Source organism: Danio rerio, chromosome 4 (assembly GCF_052040795.2).
Source record: "Danio rerio strain M-AB ecotype USA chromosome 4, GRCz13ab, whole genome shotgun sequence".
Classification (NCBI taxonomy): Eukaryota; Metazoa; Chordata; class Actinopteri; order Cypriniformes; family Danionidae; genus Danio; species Danio rerio.
The window spans coordinates 47,305,029-47,324,517 of NC_141024.2; the positions used below are offsets into that span (position 1 = coordinate 47,305,029).

Genomic DNA, 19,489 nt, shown 5'->3' on the forward strand with positions numbered 1-19,489 from the left:
GCTCGTAAAAGGATCTGATTTGGTATGGCGAACAACAGCTAAGACAATTTTGCAAAGAGTTGAAGGTCTTGGATTGGACGTTGTACTTTTTTTAATGGATTCCAAGAACATTTGTTTGAACGGATTACCTTCATTCTATTGTGGACTTTTTAAAGTATGGAGACTCTTTTCTCTTTGCTGACTGGAAGAAACATGTTCTTTGTTCTGGTTACTTGAAGAACCCTTGGTTAAAGGAGCCAGGCTTGATATAACGGATGAGAGCATGTTGGGACTTACTCAAATATTGTGTTCCTCTGGAACTGTTCAACTAAAACACGTAGTGGATGTGGCTGGGACTGAACTAAATAATGTGGATGCGGTTACCAATTTGCTGAGACAGAGATCAACTCGTCAAATAGCAAAGATAATTGAACTTTGGAAAAAAAGATTAACTGAAAAGGATTTGGAGTTGCTAAAAGCACTGAAGGACGGGTCAATAATCCTGAATCGAGCAGATCCCTTTCCAAAAATTGGTCTTACGCCAGACTTTAAAGGGACATCAGGACTTTTGCTACAGCTGGAAGGGGTAAAAGATGTGAATTTAACTATGATGCAGGGTAAAACGATGTATAAATGCTTTGTGAAAGTGTACAATAAGAAAATTCTAGACAAAAGGAATGATACAGTGTGGAGAACTAAACTCGATTTAAATGAGGAGGAAAAACCAGTGTGGCGAGTTTTATATAAACCACCATTGACAAAACGAGTGGGGGACTTACAATGGAGGATTTTGCATGGCATTGTGGCAGTTAATGCTTTCATATCTGTTGTCAATTCTAGTGTCGATGACAAGTGTATTTTTTGTGGACATAGAGAGACTGTATATCACTGCTATCTGGAATGTACACGCTTAACACAATTGTTTGACATGTTGAGCAGAGTTTTCCTTAAATGTGGAGAGAATTTTACTCAATCTAAGTTTATTCTGGGTGCTGGCTATAGTCAGAAACAAAAAATGAAATGGCAGTTAATTAATTTTTTAGTTGGTCAAGCAAAACTTGCTATACTTATTACAAGAAGAAACAAAATAGATAATGTACATGGTCAAGAGATTTTGATAGTTTTTTAAAGCGTTTGTAAGGTCCAGAGTTACAATAGACTAAGTATTACAAGGCCATAAATAATGTTGAAACTTTTGCACAACAGTGGTGTTATGGGGATGCTGTCTGTAATGTGGTGGAAGAAGAGTTGTGCTTTGATTTGATGTGGAGTTAAATTTGTGAAATGAAAAACTGATGTAATAAAGTCTTTTTGTAAAAAATCAAAAAATCTCTCTCTCACACACACACACCTCTCACACACACATACACAAACACAATCTCCTCTCGCTCTCTCTCTCACACACACAAACACACACGCACACAGAAAGAGAGAGACACACATATGCACACGCACACACACACACGCACACACACACACAGAAAGAGAGAGACACACATATGCACACGCACACACACACACACATGCACACACGCACATAACAGTGAACACATACCCACACACACGCGCACGCACACACACGCACATAACAGTGAACACATACCCACACACACACACACGCGCGCACATAACAGTGAACACATACACACACACGCACATAACAGTGAACACATACACACACACACGCGCACGCACATATACGCACATAACAGTGAACACATACCCACACACACACACACGCGCGCACATAACAGTGAACACACACACACGCACATAACAGTGAACACACACACACACACGCACACACATGCACATAACAGTGAACACATACACACACACACACACACACACACACATAACAGTGAACACATACACACACACACACAAACAGACTTTCTTACACACACACATGCACATGGACACACACACACACACTGTCGTGCACACACACATACACACACACACGCACATAACAGTGAACACATACACACACACACACACACACACGTGTTCTCTTTCTCTCCACACACACAGACACGCAAGCACGCAAACACGCACACACGCACAAACAGATTTTCTCACACACGCACATGGACACATACACACTGTCTGTCGTGCGCACACACACACACACACACACACACAAATACAAACACGCACGCACACACACACACACACACACAAACACGAACAGAATTTCTCACACACACACTGTTTGTCGTGCACACACACTCACACACAAATACAAACTCACACACACATAGACACTCTCACACTACACATGCACACACAGAGCAGTGAACACATGCACGCGCACACACACACACACACACACACATTCATACACACACACACACACACACACACAAATGCACACACTCTCTCTCTCACACACACATGCGCTCTCTCTCACACACACACACACACACTTGCACGCACGCTCTCTCTCACACACACACACACAAATACAGACACTCTCACATGCACACACTCACGCACACATACTCTCTCACACAAGCATGCTTGCACACACATAAATACAGACTCACACACACACACACACACACACACACACACACACAGCTGCTGACTGCTCCTGCAGAGGATTCTGGGTAAATCTCTGCTCAGTCTTCAGCTCAGTTTCACTGATGATCCAGAATAACGAGTCGACAAATATACAAACCCAGTCCCAAAACCAAACCCAGGGCAGAGCGGCTCAGTGAATGTGGTCTGGACTGAGTGGATGAGGCTCATTGTGTCTCTATAGATGTTGTAGAAGATCAGAGTTCCTGCACTGTGATCCACAAACACTCCTATTCTCCTGCTGAGCGGCTTCACTGGGAGATCAGTGCGTGTGATATTGTGTCTGAATGAGAAACTGGAGGAAGAGCAGCTCAAACTCCAGGACTGAGCATTACATCCAAACACACACTCAGCACCTCCTCCCTTCCTCCTGATGCTCTTATATGACACTGATATAAACACACCATCATCTCCACTCCAGTCAATCTCCCAGTAACAGCGTCCACACACACTTTCTCTGCACAACACCTGAGGATCATTATCAAATCTGTCTGGATGATCAGGATACGGCTGATTCTCTCTCACACTCTTCACCTCTCTGTTCTCCTCAGACAGAATGAGTTGAGTGTGTGCTGTGTTTGGATCCAGAGTGAGGAAACAGACATCTGAACACAATAACACACACATTTACAACCACAGCTGTGTGTGTGTGTGTGTGTGTGTGTGTGAGAGAGAGAGAGAGAAAAAGAAAGAGAGAGTGTGTGTGTGTGTACGCATGTGTTCACTGCTCTGTGTATGTGTGTGTGTGAGTGTGTGAGTGTGAGAGAAAGAAAGTGTGTGTGTGTGTAATTGTGTGATCGTATGCATGGGTGTGTGTTTGAGAGAGTGTGTAAGAGTGTGTGTGTGTAGTCCTACATTTGCGTGGTCCTGCTGTAATCCTTGTTTCTCCTCCATGATCCAGACTGTAAACACACACAGATTCACATTCAGTCAGTACACAAACATCAGCTTAACACAAACACGCACGCATGCACACACAAACACACGTTCGCACACGCAAACACACGTTCGCACACGCACACACACACACACACACACACAGATTGTCCTTCAGTCAGTACACACACGCACGCAAGCGCACACAAACACACACACACACACAGGTTGTTCTTCTGTCAGTACACAAACATCAGCTTATAACACACACACACACACACACACACACACACACACACAATAAGACATGTGGAGTGTGTGCTGAATGCTGGATTGTGATTGGCTGATCTCAGTGCATTAATAACTGCAGTAAAACAACATGAGTGTGTGTGGAGCTGTCAAATCAGCTTCTGAATGACACACAGAGCTTTTAGATCAGATGTGGAAACAGAAAACAGAATGGAAACACAGAAACAGACAGATATAAAGACTGAAGGATTCATTCAATTATCAATTGACAAAAGCGCAGCACAATAATAAAGCAGAATTCAGTGTTAAATGACTTGAAATATGATGGAGATCTTCATCTTCTGTCAAATGCCTCTTCATCATCTCCAAACATTGCTAAATTGGAGAGCAGTGAATCCAGACCAATCTGCAGTCCTCCTCGCCCTTTGGAAGCTTCGTGGGTTTGTGTTCTGTTTATTGTTCATAATACTTCAGTTATAAAGGATTAGTTTAGGAGTTTTTTGTCATTTGCTTTATTTGAGTTTGTTCAACATGTGATTGTCACTGGACTATATCAGAACCAGCATCACTGTCTGCTGATCACTTTTATTGCCTGATATTTTGTGTTCATGTTAGTTTAGAAGCAGAAAAGAGCCAGATTACAAGATATGTGAGATATTTGCCAGAAACATCTTTGTTATGTCCACATTGTGAATGTAAATTTATATTGTTTATTTTCTTCCTGTTTATAGTTTTACTCCGCCCTTATTAAAGTGTGATAAAGGACATTCTGTGTCTGTGAAGTTAATGAGGGAGAGTTTAACTTGCTGTTAAAGTATACACAGGACGTATTTGGAGAACAGTACACACACATCTCTGACCTGATACTGTACAGTTCTTCAGCAGAAATGTAGAGAACAAGTTTCACTGCTCAACTACAATGCTGAAACTGTACAGTGTTAACATGAGATATAATATCACGCTTAATGTGAGAACTGCCCCAGTGCACTGACATATTTAACAGCTTTGATTAATATCTGGACACTAGAAGAGCAGTGAAGTATCAAAGTATCTGTATTCACAATAAAAAAGGCAGTGCTGCTCCACATACTTGAGTTTGTCCAGTGTGTAGTTTGGATCCTCCAGTTGTTCAGAGAGCAGCTTGACTCCTGAATCTCCTGGATGATTGTAGCTCAGATCCAGCTCTCTCAGGTGTGAGGGGTTTGAAGTCAGAGCTGAAGACAGAAAACCACAGCCTTCCTCTGTCACCATACAGCCAGACAATCTACAAACACAGCAATAGTCCACATCACACAGTTGGACAATCACACATCTCTTTGTGTTGTGAAGATGCTGACTGCTGTTTCTGCTCATGTCAACAGCAGTGATGAACACACACATCCTGATCAGCTCTCCTTATTGATCGAGCCCTCGCATCAGCAAACACACACACACACTCAACAAGGACTCGACATCATCTGTAGAAGTGTACAGATCTGCGCGGGACTAAATTTTGAATCCCGCTTCCGCCCGCACCCGCCAGGTTTTAGCCGGAACCCGACCGCTCCCGCTTATATTAAGCACTTGATGTCCCGCTGCCCAACCCGCTCCGTTTTCTATCCGCCGCGCCCGATCCCACTAAAGAGCGGGGGGAGAAAACAACCGAAAATCACCCAGTTATACAGTCCAGACAGCCTGTAACAAGCTGTCTGTATAAACCATAGACTGTAAAATATATGGACGTAGTATCCGTGACGTCACCCATAGGTTTCTAAAGAGCGCAAAAGAAGCCACAGTAGGCGCGGCCAACCGTCGCCATTTTGTTCGCGTGTCATCACACCCACGGCGGGATACCAAACAAGGGCAAAGAGGCGGAGAGTGAGCGGAGCTACAGACACCTGCTAGCATTTAGCTTGGACCTGGGGCCTCATGTACGAAGACTTGCGTGGAAATCTTACTAAAACATTGCGTACGCACAAAGCTGTAAATGTGCGTACGCACAAAAAACATTTAGATGTATGAAACACTGCGTACGCCAAATCTCACGCATATTCTTTTGTACATCCGAATGAACGTGAAACTGAGCGCAACATAAACGAGCGCAAAACCCCTCCCTGCCTCCTCCCCCGTATGAATATGCTAATGACTATGCTAATGGAAAAACCCAACGAAAAAGCAATGGCAAAAGCAAGCAAAAAGAGAAACTTTGAACAGAATGTGAATTGGAGGTGCTCCTTTCGGAGGTAGACCGGAGAAAAGCGGTGTTATTTACAAGTTTGTTCTCCGGAATTAACAACAAAAGAAAAAAAAATAGAGTGGGAGAGTTTAGCTGATGCGGTTAACACAGTTGGGTCTGAACATCGCACTGAGTGCATTAAAAAAAAGTACATAGTCTGGTTTATATCTGTAAAATCTTGCAGCACTCCTAAAAGTCTCAGTGGCGCGCTCCTAAGATGCATGTCATCATGTTTTGACACGTTCGAGCATGAACTCGGCTCGAATCCAGCGTCTGATGAACTCTTTCTTCTTTTTTTTCCCGCTACATATCAGATTTTGCCCACTATTTATCAAGAGAAAGACAAGTAGGAATCATCAATAAGTTTGTGCATCATATTTTATTTGCACATTTATTGAATGGAAATGTTTCTGATTCACGCATGCAAATTCATCTTCAGATAGTGTCTTTATAGAAATGTGCGTGCAGTAGATTGCTCAGATTACATTGGGAAAACAGGCAACCGCTGCAAATTGCGCTTTAATGTTTAGCTGTTCAACTGTATGGTATGGAAACCTTATATACCTGCTGAACCTGTCTCATACAGCTGCCATTGCAAGGCTCAGACACTTTGTAGAGAGCAATTTAACACAACTGCCTCTAGAAGTCGCCAATGGAAATAAAACAGACACGCACAAAAAATGTGCGTACGCCTGCCAAAAAGCTGCCGTGAAGCTGCGCACATTCCCACGTTCAGTTCATTGTTAGTAAATCCAAACGTGAGCGATTCTGAGCGTGAAACCTGGCGTACGCAAAGTTTTTGTGCGTACGCAGCGTTGATACATGAGGCCCCTGGTTCAGACACACTTTGCTTTGGGAGAACGCTTAATAGTTTATCACCTGTGACTCGTTTGTCTTCCGACCACTTGTGCTTGGTTGTATACTATATCAATAAAGTGTTTTGAGCCACTAAACATTGTTCTTATGACGTTTTTCAACAGGAGGAAAACGCAAATTACTTCCAAACACTTCAGATATAGTCTGTGTTAGTTACTGTAAGACTATTGATGAAATCCAGCATAACACTGTATGACAACGCTTCAGATGACTGTTCTAGAGCCTACAGCTAATCAATTTGTCAGATTCTGAAGTGTATTACAGCTCTAAATATAAATTTAAACAATAAATAGTCTTAAATAAAACAAATACATGTATAGAGATGGTATATAAGTATATAACTTTACTCACATGGGAAACGGAGGCCACGTGAATGGTTTGTGAGCTCAATTAAGTGCTCTCAGCATGACATGCCATCCAATAATTGTAGGAAACAAGTCCAAAAGGCAGTTGACTGTGTAAAGCCACATAAAACATCACAGAAATATGATAAATATGCCGAGTTCAGTGGCTAATCTGCAGGATTCAGCTGAAGTGACGTGACGGCGACCAACGAGACCTAGCTGTCACTCAAGTGGCCACTCCCTTAATTATGCAAATTTAATATAACTTAATATAAAGGAAACGGATGAGTTATAAAAAAATTCACCCCCCTCACAGTTGTCATGAAGGGTAATATTAGCTGTATGAACCAAAATCTTTTTTTGTACCAGGCTGTAAACACCTTTTTTTCTGCTGTAAAGTTGGCCTTTCTAACAGTGGGCTCAATTGAAATTTGCTCTGTTTTGGAGCCAGGAGCGGCCAGGACTAGCGGAATTTCGGATGAATTGCAGTTTTAGTTACTTCCGTATTGGCTTCCTGAGAGAGAGCGGGAGGTTGCCGCTTGGTATAAACACACACACGCACAGCACCAAGCACACACACAAAGACAAAGCTTTCTCTCTCTCATTCGCGCGCGCCCGCCCTCTAACACACACTCATAATCACCAAGCACAAACAGGCAAAGCTCTCTCGCACACACACACATACACACACACACACACACACACACACACACACACATATATATCTCTCATTCACGCGTGCGCATACATCCACACACACACAAACTGCAACAAACAAGCTAAACACAGCATCGCACTATTTCATTTACACACATACATACGCGTGCTTACTCGGGAGTCGGGAGCGATATTGCTAGACAGCCTGCTCCCATCCCAAATTAAACCCGTTACCGACCGCTCCCGTGATTTATTCGGAAATTTATGCCGTAGAAATCTGGTCGGGTCAGATTTGCAGAATGCAGACCTCTAGTACAGAGCAAAGACATTGTTCATAATACACCACATCAAGCTGTAAAGTCTGCTGTGAGGAGGAAGACGACACACTTGAGCTCAGAAGATCCTCTAGTAATGTAACAAGTAATGTCATGTTTAACGAGTAATGTAATGTAATAAAGTACTGTTTAACCTTAATTAAAAATGAGCTGATTTTTATTATTTATATCTATATTATATTGTGGACTATGCTGTAAATTAACTAAAACAAACACAAACTCATTCTCTAAGCTGCTTTCACGCCTATAGATGGATTATTTTGTTCTGAAACAGGGAATAAAATTGTTACAAAGTTTATTGTTGTCCTCGGTGCGGTTCCCTTTCACACTTTCTAAAAAGACTAAAATAGTTCAAAAAGCTCATGTGCGAGTAAACTCTCCTTACACTGGTCAGAGTTTCAGAAGTTATTTTTCACAGTCCCACAGATTCTGCTCAGCTGTCGTATGTCCTTATTTTAATTAATGATGATGAGCGCCTCATTTCAGTCGTTAAGGGTTGTAAAATCTATCTATCTAATTAATATTCAATCAATCGAGAATTTTGCATTGTAAGTGAAGTTTATGTATAAACAAATTACGAGAGGATCACGTGCTTATGATTGCTGCTTATCCAATTCACTATGCTCCTCACAGATGACTCCTAAACTACTATAAATATCCTGGGTTTCATTCCACTGCTATCTTCGTTTTGAAGAGTCCCCCCTTCCTCCCCTACTCCTCCTTCTTAGACGGGTGACACGGTGGCCCAGTGCATAGCGCTGCCGCCTCAAAGCAAGAATGTTCCTGGTTCCTGGCTTTACCAAACTAGCAGACATTTCTGTGTAGAGTTTGCACTTCTCCCCGTCATCACGTGGGTTTCCCCCGGGTTCCCCGGGTTTCCTCCCACCGCCTAAAAACATGCAATTAAGTCAATTGAACAATCCAAATTGGCACCATAGACACGCTTCTAGTACGTAGTTATTTTCAAGAGCAATCACTTGCTACAGCAGGGAAGTTCTCGAGTTCTACCTGAGCTCAAACTCCCCTCCTGCCTTGCAACGGGAGGGAGCCCTGGGCTTGAGGATCTCATGAGCTCAGGGCTCTCTACCGGGACAGCATGCCAAACAAGCTTTTATAATTAATCATCAGCTAAGTGTGAACTCTTGAAACTTAAATTATAGAGAGAAATGAAGCGAGACTGCAGTCAGATCATGAAGCAAATCAATGTTGATCTTTCAATTAAGGTGTCAGTGCAGAAATGAACAAAACAACAGGCCAGCCACAGACAAGCCAAGCGTATCAAACAAGAATGTCAATGTCTGGGGATTTAACCATTTTCTGAACAAGCACGCTCAACCAATGGCTTTGTTTCATGGGTGAAACAGCATACAGTATACTGCTGAACTCGATTGAGACCAATGTCTAAGTTCTAGTCTGAATATTAACAAGTCAGAGAAAATTCTTCAGTTAGATAATAAGAGTGTCATGAGACTTTTATATGTTTTTAATAAACTGCAGAATGCACAAATATCAGAGCAGGTCAAAACTTCAGCAGGACCCAAACCACCCCTCAGACTCCATAGGGAGTCACACCTCTACATTTTTGTTTCTTCTGACAGTACACTGAGTTGGGAAAATGCTTCCATATTTGTTAATCCTTATGTAACTATCTTTTTGTTGTTGCTGTTGAGTGAAAAATCATTTACCTCAGTATCTCCAGTTTACAGTTTTCTCCTAAAACTCTTAAACTCTTCAGTCCATCAGAGAGCTTCTTCACTCCTGAATCCTGCAGGTCATTGTTACTCAGGTCCAGCTCTCTTAGAACACAGTTTGAGGATTGTAGAGCTGAAGACAAACTCTCACAGCACTGAACAGTGAGATTACACATGACCAGTCTGAGAAAGAAGAACACAGATTACACTAACATTCAGATTTTTAGTCATTCATCTGATGTAAAGAGAAAAAAGGAAACAAATCAATAAATTAAATGCTTGAACTCAGACCTCAGTGTGTCCAGTTTACAGTGTTGACTCTTCAGTCCATCAGAGAGCTTCTTCACTCCTGAATCCTGCAGGTCATTGTTACTCAGGTCCAGCTCTCTCAGCACACAGTTTGAGGATTGTAGAGCTGAAGATAAACTCTCACAGGACTGGGCAGTGAGATTACAGCACTGTAGCCTGTGTAGAGGACAAACACAATATTGATGTGGTCATCATGTTATTTTTAAACCATTAAAATTTGAACTAAAATGTATTTTTTTACTTATTAAATAAATGAAGTGCAATGGTAAACAAAGTTACTTGCGATCAGACCAGAACTGTCGAATTACACAGGAGCCTCACAGCATTCAGCCGGTAAGCCCTATAAATCTACTCCAGCTACTGTTTTGAGAACAGAAAAACAGAATGAAGCTGTTGAAAATCAGCGTGAACTATGGTATAAACAAGGTGCGAGACCAAAGGGTTCTCATGGGGTCAGATCACGAAGGTCATACGCTGCTGCATTAGCGTTCTCTACCCCAAATACAGCTCGCACTCAAATACAGCTTCAAAACAGATATGAAGTTTTGAGTAATATGGGTGAAGAATCCTCAAATGCAGTCAGACAGAGATCGCATGATTCAGCAGCTAACTCACTGAACAGAGGCTCAAGGCCGACTAGACAGCGGCATTCTGCTCCGATCGCAACCGAGATAAGAACATTGATTGTTGGAGACTCAATAATCTAAAATTTTAGGAGCAGAGCTACCATGGCATACTGCTTTCCTCATGCTACAGTTTCTGATATAAATAAAGAACTTGAGAACATATTAAGGAAACATGAAACTGCAAAACGGATTATCATCCATGTGGGGAAGAATGATATTCGGAAGGAACAGTCAGAACTGCTTGAAAAGATTTCTGTGAGCTCTTGGAAACAGTTGAAAGATTGAAGGTCCAGCCGTTCATCAGTGGACCACTCCCTGCAAGAGCGACAAATATGTTTTCAAGGCTCCTTGGTCTAAATGCATGGCTGCAGAAAACATGTAACATGAAAAGACTGTTGTTTACATCAGACGGCCTTCATCCAAACAAACTTAGTGCAAAAGTGCTGAAAGACAACATCCTCTTCTCCCTCCATCATCCATCAGCTGTGTATGCCACTGAACTGAATGACACACACACACCTGGCAAATGTCCAGATGACCACAGGACCTCAAATCAGCTCCTGAGTGGACTTGTGCCTGACGCATCCTACAAGGACAGAGATAACACCACGCAGCCACAACAACCACTGATAACGGACAAACTGCCGTCTGCGCCCTGCACACTGAGCTCAACACAGGCAGACTGTGATGCATCAGAACAGCATCAAGTTTCAGCAGTCTCAGCACTCGTGGATGATCCCCAGGAAAACAGCCAGATAAACATATCTCAGCAGCCAGAACCCACAGCCTCTGTCACCGGACACGTTTTCATTGTCATCTTGCTCGCCTCTCTTGGATTTTTCAAAAAAGATGGAGGAACTGGTGTGTGCTGGAACTAAACTCTCACACTCCATTGCTGCTAGCCCCCAGTTAGCAACTAAAAATGAGCAAGCCTCACACCCATCTCTGAGCCCACCTCGCCTGACACCTAGGACAAGGCCTCAGGTCTTTGCGACAGCGCCAGGTCCCAAAAAACACCTCATCTTTAGCTGGTGAACTTAAAAACTGCCATTGATGTGTCTCGGGGGCCTGCTTAGATAACAGTGTCTTTATCAGATGTTTACAGAACAAGCAGGAACCCAGTGTGTCTGTAGCTTTCTCTACGCAGATATGTGTCTTATTACGTGACAGAAAACCAAAGACTCTTTCAGACCGTATAGCAAATCATTCAAATCTGGTGTCTATTAAATGTATATCTGAGACTTCTGTAGTGAAAACAGCTAAAACTGTTAAGTTAGCGCTTTTAAACATCAGATCGCTCAACAATAAGTCTCTTTTAGTCAATGATTTTATCAACACAAATTGTCTTGATTTTATGCTTTTAAATAAAACTTGGCTAGATGACAGCTGTAGCGCAGCAGTTCTGAATGAAGCAGCTCCTTTAAACTTTGACTGTTTGAGTGTTTGCAGAGCTAATAGGAGAGGTGGAGGCATCGCTGCCCTGTTTAAAGATGTCTATGAATGTAAACAAGAGTCATTTGGTGACTATTTGTCCTTTGAATATCTGAGTATAGCACTAAAAGGGTCTCCACGCATCTTACTGATCATTATCTACAGGCCTTCAAAATATTCTCCAGCTTTTATTGAGGATTTTACAGAGCTGTTATCAATTGTAACCTCTAAATTTGATTATTTTAGTATTGCTAGGGATTTTAATATTCACATTGATAATCCAGAAATCAATGCTGTAAAAGAACTGATGACTGTTTTTAACACTTTTGATCTGACTCAGCATGTTCAAGGACCCACACACAATCGTGGACACACTCTTGATCTACTTATAACTAAGGGTTTACACATTTCATCAACTGTTGTTAAGGATGTGGCACTATCTGATCATTTCTGTATCTTTTTTGATATATTGATCACTCCAGCTATTAAAGACAGATCTGTGTCTGTCAGAAAGAGATGCATAAATGAGAACACCAGTGAGCAGTTTATGAAGGCCATATCGCTAGCACCAAGTATATCTGCAGATTCTGTTGATGCTCTCCTTGATTTGTTTGATTCTAAAATTCAAAATGTCATACATGACCTTGCTCCATTTAAACTCAGGAAGAGAACTGGCAAAGAGAGTCCCTCAGAGAAACTCAAGAGCAGTCCAAATGATGAAAAGACAATGCAGAAAAGCTGAGCGAATGTGGAGAAAGACAAAACTAGTAGTCCATTATAATATCTATAAAGACAGTCTTCATGCTTTTAATATGGAACTAAACACTGCTAGACAGACTTTCTTTTCAAGCCTTATAAACAACAATGTAAATAATGCTCGTACACTCTTTGCAACAGTAGAGAGACTCACAAACCCCCCAGTCAGATTCCCAGTGGGCTCCTCTCTAATAGCAAATGTAATGAGTTTGCTTATTTCTTTACTGATAAGATCAATAATATCAGAAAGGCAATCAGCTCATCCAATCAGTCAAGTTATGTCAAAGTCAAACAAGCTCAACCACAACTTAAGAAATCAGACATTATGTCTGATTTCATGACAATTAATGGTAAAATCTTAGAAGAGATCGTGCAAGCTATGAAAACATCAACCTGCAGTCTTGACACGCTCCCCACATCATTCTTCAAAACGGTGTTTACCTGTTTAGAAATGGATCTCCTAAAAGTGGTAAATGCTTCACTTCTATCAGGGATTTTTCCAACCTCACTTAAAACTGCAGTTGTTAAACCCCTCTTGAAGAAGATCAACCTGGATAACACCCTATTGAGCAATTACAGGCCAATCTCAAATCTCCCTTTCATTGGCAAAATCATTGAAAAAGTTGTTTTCAACCAGGTTCACAAGTTCTTAGACTTCAGGGGGTGTTTAGACAATTTTCAATCTGGTTTCAGAGCACATCACAGTACAGAGAGCGCTCTTATAAAGATAATCAATGATATACGATAAACACAGATTCAGGTAAAATAACAGTGTTGGTATTGCTCGATCTCAGTGCTGCATTTGACACTGCCAATCACAGCATACTTCTGGATAGGCTGGAAAACTGGGTTGGGCTGTCTGAGACAGTCCTCAAATGGTTTAGATCTTACCTTGAAGGTAGAGGTTACTATGCAAGTATAGGTGACCATAGGTCAAGGTGGACACCCATGACATGTGGAGTCCCACAAGGCTCGATTCTGGCATCTCTCCTTTTCAACCTTTACATGCTCCCTCTGAGCCAAATAATGAGAAAGAACCAAATCTCCTACCACAGCTATGCTGATGACACTCAGATCTACCTAGCCTTACTGCCTAATGACTACAGCCCCATTGACACCCTCTGCCAGTGCATTATTGAAATTATCAATTGGATGTGCCAAAACTTTCTTCAGTTAAACAAAGAGAAAACTGAAGTCATTGCGTTTAGGGACAGAGATGAGGTTCTCAAGGTGAATGCGTACCTTGGCTTTAAGGGTCAAACAACAAAAAATAAGGTCAAGAATCTTGGTGTGACTCTGGAGTCAGATCTGAGTTTCAACAGTCATGTCAAAGCAGTCAGTAAATCAGCATACTATCATCTCAAAAACATAGCAAGAATCAGATGCTTTGTTTCCAGTGAAGACTTAGAGAAACTTGTTCATGCTTTTATCAGCAGCAGGGTGGATTACTGTAATGGACTCCTCACTGGCCTTCCCAAAAAGACAGTTAGACAGTTGCAGCTCATCCAGAACGCTGCAGCCAGAATTCTGACCAGAACCAGGACATCAGAGCACATCACACCTGTCCTCAGGTGTCTACACTGGCTGCCAGTTACATCCAGAATAGAGTTTAAAGTATTATTACTGGTCTATAAATCACTAAATGGCCTAGGACCTAAATACATTACAGATATGCTCACTGAATACAAACCTAACAGATCACTCAGATCTTTAGGATCAAATAAACTAGAAACTCCAAGGGTTCAGTCAAAGCAGGGTGAATCTGCCTTCAGCCACTATGACCCTCGCTGCTGGAATCAGCTTCCAGAAATGATCAGATGTGCTCCAACATTAGGCACATTCAAATCAAGACTGAAAACACATCTGTTTAACTGTGCCTTTACTGAATGAGCACTGTGCTGCGTCCGACAGATTGCACTATCATGTTTTTCGTTTTCTTTTTCATTCTTTTATAACCTGTTTTAACTCATTTTAATTTGTTTTTATTTGTTTTTAATCATTTTTATTGTCTGCATTTTATGTCCTAAACTTGTCTTTTTTATTCCTGTTTATGTAAAGAACTTTGAATTGCCACTGTGTATGAAATATGCTATATAAATAAACTTGCCTTGCCTTATTGTAGAGTGGAGAATCATTTACCTCAGTGTCTCCAGTTTACAGTGTTGACTCTTCAGTCCATCAGAGAGCTTCTTCACTCCTGAATCCGGCAGGTCATTGTTACTCAGGTCCAGCTCTCTCAGCACACAGTTTGAGGATTGTAGAGCTGAAGACAAACTCTCACAGCACTCAACAGTGAGTTTACATGTGACCAATCTGAGAAAGAAGAACACAGATTACATTAACAGTGTGGTGTCATTCATCTGATGTAAAATCAAACTATGAGGTTAATAATATGACAAAACTATTGAATTTGTTTCAGTTAGATTTATTGACTATTGTTATTTATTAAAACTGAATATTAAATGTCATCTAATATATTCTTGATTATTTTGAAATGTAAGAAAACTGCTAAATTTGAGTTCAGATAAGAGGACCACGATACTTTATATATTTATGAACCTGCAAAATGCAAATGATCAGAGCCTGTCAAACCTGCTCCAATAAACCAATTCACAGACAAACTATAAATATAATCATTAAAATATAAAATATAAATAAAGATTTAGAGGTAATTAAATAAAATAATCATTAAAATACACTGATTTCCTGAACTGATTAAGAAAAATAGCAACTTGCATTTAAGAAGCAGCATTTTGCAGTTTCTCCACTAATGCTCATAAATATATCTGGACATTTCCATCTCAATCAAAACACTTTTAATGTTGTAGAGTGGAGAATCATTTACCTCAGTGTGTCCAGTTTACAGTTTGGACTCTTCAGTCCATCAGAGAGTTTCTTCACTCCTGAATCCTGCAGGTCATTGATACTCAGGTCCAGCTCTCTCAGCACACAGTTTAAGGATTGTAGAGCTGAAGACAAACTCTCACAGCACTGAACAGTCCTGTAGTCTGTGTAGAAGACAGTAAAAGACACTGTATTATTGTGTGTGAGTGTGATGTAATTATTGAAGTGTCTATAATGAGTGATTTCTCCTCACAGGGAAAAGGAAAAGACTCCTTTAACTAATCAGAGTTGCTTTGATGGTTACATGGAGGAAGATCAAACATTTGTATTTCATTATTACATAAACTTTTTAAAGAGAAGATCTCTGACCAACATGAGTCGGCCAGACAGATTTATTTATTGCTATTTCTGTTCTTATATTTCTGATATTTTAAATCTATTCAGATCCTCATATTTGTTAAATAAAGCAAGACTCTCATATAATATAAAGACAGAAAATATGACTTTACAAACTGTATTGCAAATAAATCACATCAACATCTTCATATTAGTCAATAATATTCCTGAAATTAATTTAATTAAAAAATAATATAACTTCACACACATTAACATCAGTAAATAATGAGACTCAGTGATGGGCTGAACATCTGCAGAACCACAGCTCATTTAGAGACGCCCCAAAAACACCAAAGAACACCAATCAATGATCATTTCAGCAGAAATTACACAAAAGAGCAATATTATATCTGATATAAACAGGGTTTCTCATATTTGACTTCACATTAAATATAAAATATTCACAATAAATAAACAGAAATAAAATACATCACAGCATATGCTCATTACCTCATCAGACTTTACTGCATTTTACAATGTAAAAGTCATTTGTGGCAGCATTTATTTGATGGAAGTGTTTTTATTTTACCTCAGTGTGTCCAGTTTACAGTGTTGACTCTTCAGTCCATCAGAGAGAAGCTTCACTCCTAAATACTGCAGGTCATTGTTACTCAGGTCCAGCTCTCTCAGCACACAGTTTGAGGATTGTAGAGCTGAAGACAAACTCCCACAGCACTGAACAGTGAGTTTACAGTCCTGTAGCCTGTGTAGAGGACAAACAGCAACACAATCAGCAGTGAGAAATGAGCAGTGTTGAGTGTCCATGAGTCCAGTCTACAGTGATAAAAGCAACACTGGAAATAAACTATATATATATATATATATATATATATATATATATATATATATATATATATATATATATGTAGTGGTTTTCTTGGTTTTTCTCTTACTAAATCAAACTCAGTCTGGAGGTTATGAATATCAGAAGAATATACTTTACTGTCGACAACAAAGGAGAACTTTCAGGAGACCCCCAGTAGCATCTCTGTCTGAAAAATTCTAACTCACTCATCTTCTGGCCTTACTTAAATACCCTTTTACATCCGTTGTTTTCCTTTGTTCTCCATATATTACACAAGATCCCTCCTAGTTTAACCCTTGACCCCAAATTCCACCTCTGTCATCTGTTTTTGTCTTAGTTCTACATATATCACACAAATTCCACCTAGGTTAACCCCTGACCTCAATTTCCACCTAGGTTAACCCCTGACCCAAACCTGGTAACTATATAACTTATCAATTTCTTGTGATATGGTAATTCGTCTAATGGTATGCAAGTCTACAAGCAGATTATACACATACAATTTGAATATATATATTAACTTCACACTTTAAAGAGTATAAAATCCACTTCATATAATCCCTCCTCTTAAGACTTTAAGTCTTAATATTCTTGTTTTTTTTTTTTTTTGCCCATAGTGCAAGTCCATGATCTAGCCCTTAGCCATACTACCTAATGACAAATATATGTCACAGTATTATTACAAATGACCAGATCATGTAATTGCACTTTGGAATAAAATCGAGCCAAACTTCTGCGCCCACTATTGACGAGGACACAGTAAAAGACTCGATTCTATTTTGTTGTTATCATAAGAGGTATTGTTTTAAGCATACAGGTGGTTATACATTTGCTTCTGGGGGTCATGGTTATTTAACACACTGTAAAGAATAAAACTAAAACACTAAAATAAAAATAAACATACACAATCTCCCAATATATGGTCACAACATAATATTCTAATCTAACACCCACACACATAATCCATAACATAATATTCTAATCTAACATCCACACACATAATCCGTAGAGTATGTTGATCTTCAGCCCAGATACTTTGCGTATCGTAGAGAGCCGCCGGTTTGGGGTAGAGGTTTACCAGCACTTAACACCCAAGGCATGGATCCTCTTCATCCTCCTCTTCTTTATCTAAACTATAAAAATTTTTTGCACTAGTTCATCTTTTTGACCCTAAATCTAGCACATATTTGCAAGCATTCTTTGTTTCGTTCTGGCCTTAAAAAGTGTTGATAGAGACTTTATGTTGAGAGTCTGTAACTGGAAGTTATGATTATCAAAGCTTGACCTTGTGGCACCTTCTGTATATTTCACTCAGGTATATAATCAGAATTACTCTTTTAACTGTTCTGATGAACTCCTTCTGCCACACTTTGCAATTCATTGAGCTTCAAGATTTTCTGCCTCCTCTGTTTCCCGTTAGCTTTCTCTTGCTGGAGCTTTTTTTCTTTGGCTGTCTTGTGCTGTGGTCCAGATGGTATCCAGTTGATGGCATCCCCTTTGGTAACCTTGGCATAAGGTCAATTTCTCCTGATTTCACTCCACTCTCTCCAGAACACCTCAGATATACTCGATCACCGGATTAATCTCCTGCTTCTGGTCCTTTCTGGTTTCCTGTACAGATATTGCTTTGCACATGGCAGTTAGTTTCCTCATAAAAGACCAAACTTCTTTCCAATGCATTAGAAATGTTCTCCAAACATTCCACAAGGTTAAATAGGAGATTACATGCAAGGGTCGACCCAATAGTATTTCATGCAATGTTAGTTGCTTGTTTCTGTCAGTTTTCATGCAATCACTTATTAATGCAAAAGGTAACAAATCAATCCAGTCGAGTTTATTATTTTATCATATTTTGTTAAACTAGGCCTTGAGGGATCATCTTCAGCTCTTTCAATCATTCCTTACAATTATGTGTAATTGCTCAATTTTCTTGATTTCCAATTCTTTATCAATACATTTACTTATCTATTCTCTGAATCACATATCCACTTATTTATCTACTTAATTACCTTTATTTACTTTAACTTTCATTACTCTAATTTATTTTTAAATGCAGACACATTAAACTTATTTCTGAAGGTATTCCAAATAGGAGACTTACTTCTCTTGTCTTACATATAGTAACTGTTTCTTCTTCCCTGCTCTGCTGATGGAATTACCTTCACTCATCTACCACAACTGCCATGCCCAAAAACTTGTATCTCTTGCCCTAAGCTAATTTTATCATTTCCTAACATCCACAATCAATTTATTGAATATCCCCTTAGGCCTATTGCTGATCTTTTACTCACATTCTACTTTGCACAGATGTCACATGTGGACAACAATTTAGTAATCACTGCATTTAAAATGGATAATTTTTTCAAATCATTTTGCTTGCTGCTTGATTTTCCTTATCACTTCACCCTTGATTCAAACCATGTACATCGTCAATGACAATATCTAGAAATGCTGTTGTATCAACAATCTGTACTTCCTATTACAAAAATCATACCTATCGTTTTTGCTTCCCTTTGA

General features: G+C 40.0%; 1 protein-coding gene across 1 annotated transcript in view; it reads right to left on the minus strand.

Moving 5' to 3' along the window:
- Positions 1–2,985: 2,985 nt before the first annotated feature.
- The window catches only part of LOC137491452 (protein NLRC3-like), a 71,265-nt gene continuing 54,761 nt past the window's right edge, over positions 2,986–19,489 (minus strand). The window contains exons 4-10 of the mRNA XM_088650169.1: positions 16,697–16,870; positions 15,067–15,240; positions 10,097–10,270; positions 9,800–9,988; positions 4,778–4,951; positions 3,417–3,464; positions 2,986–3,168 (exon numbers count right to left, since the gene is read on the minus strand). Of these exons, the coding sequence (XP_088506295.1) occupies positions 3,093–3,168; positions 3,417–3,464; positions 4,778–4,951; positions 9,800–9,988; positions 10,097–10,270; positions 15,067–15,240; positions 16,697–16,870 (1,009 nt within the window). The 3' untranslated portion in view covers positions 2,986–3,092. The remainder of the gene's footprint in view (positions 3,169–3,416; positions 3,465–4,777; positions 4,952–9,799; positions 9,989–10,096; positions 10,271–15,066; positions 15,241–16,696; positions 16,871–19,489) is intronic.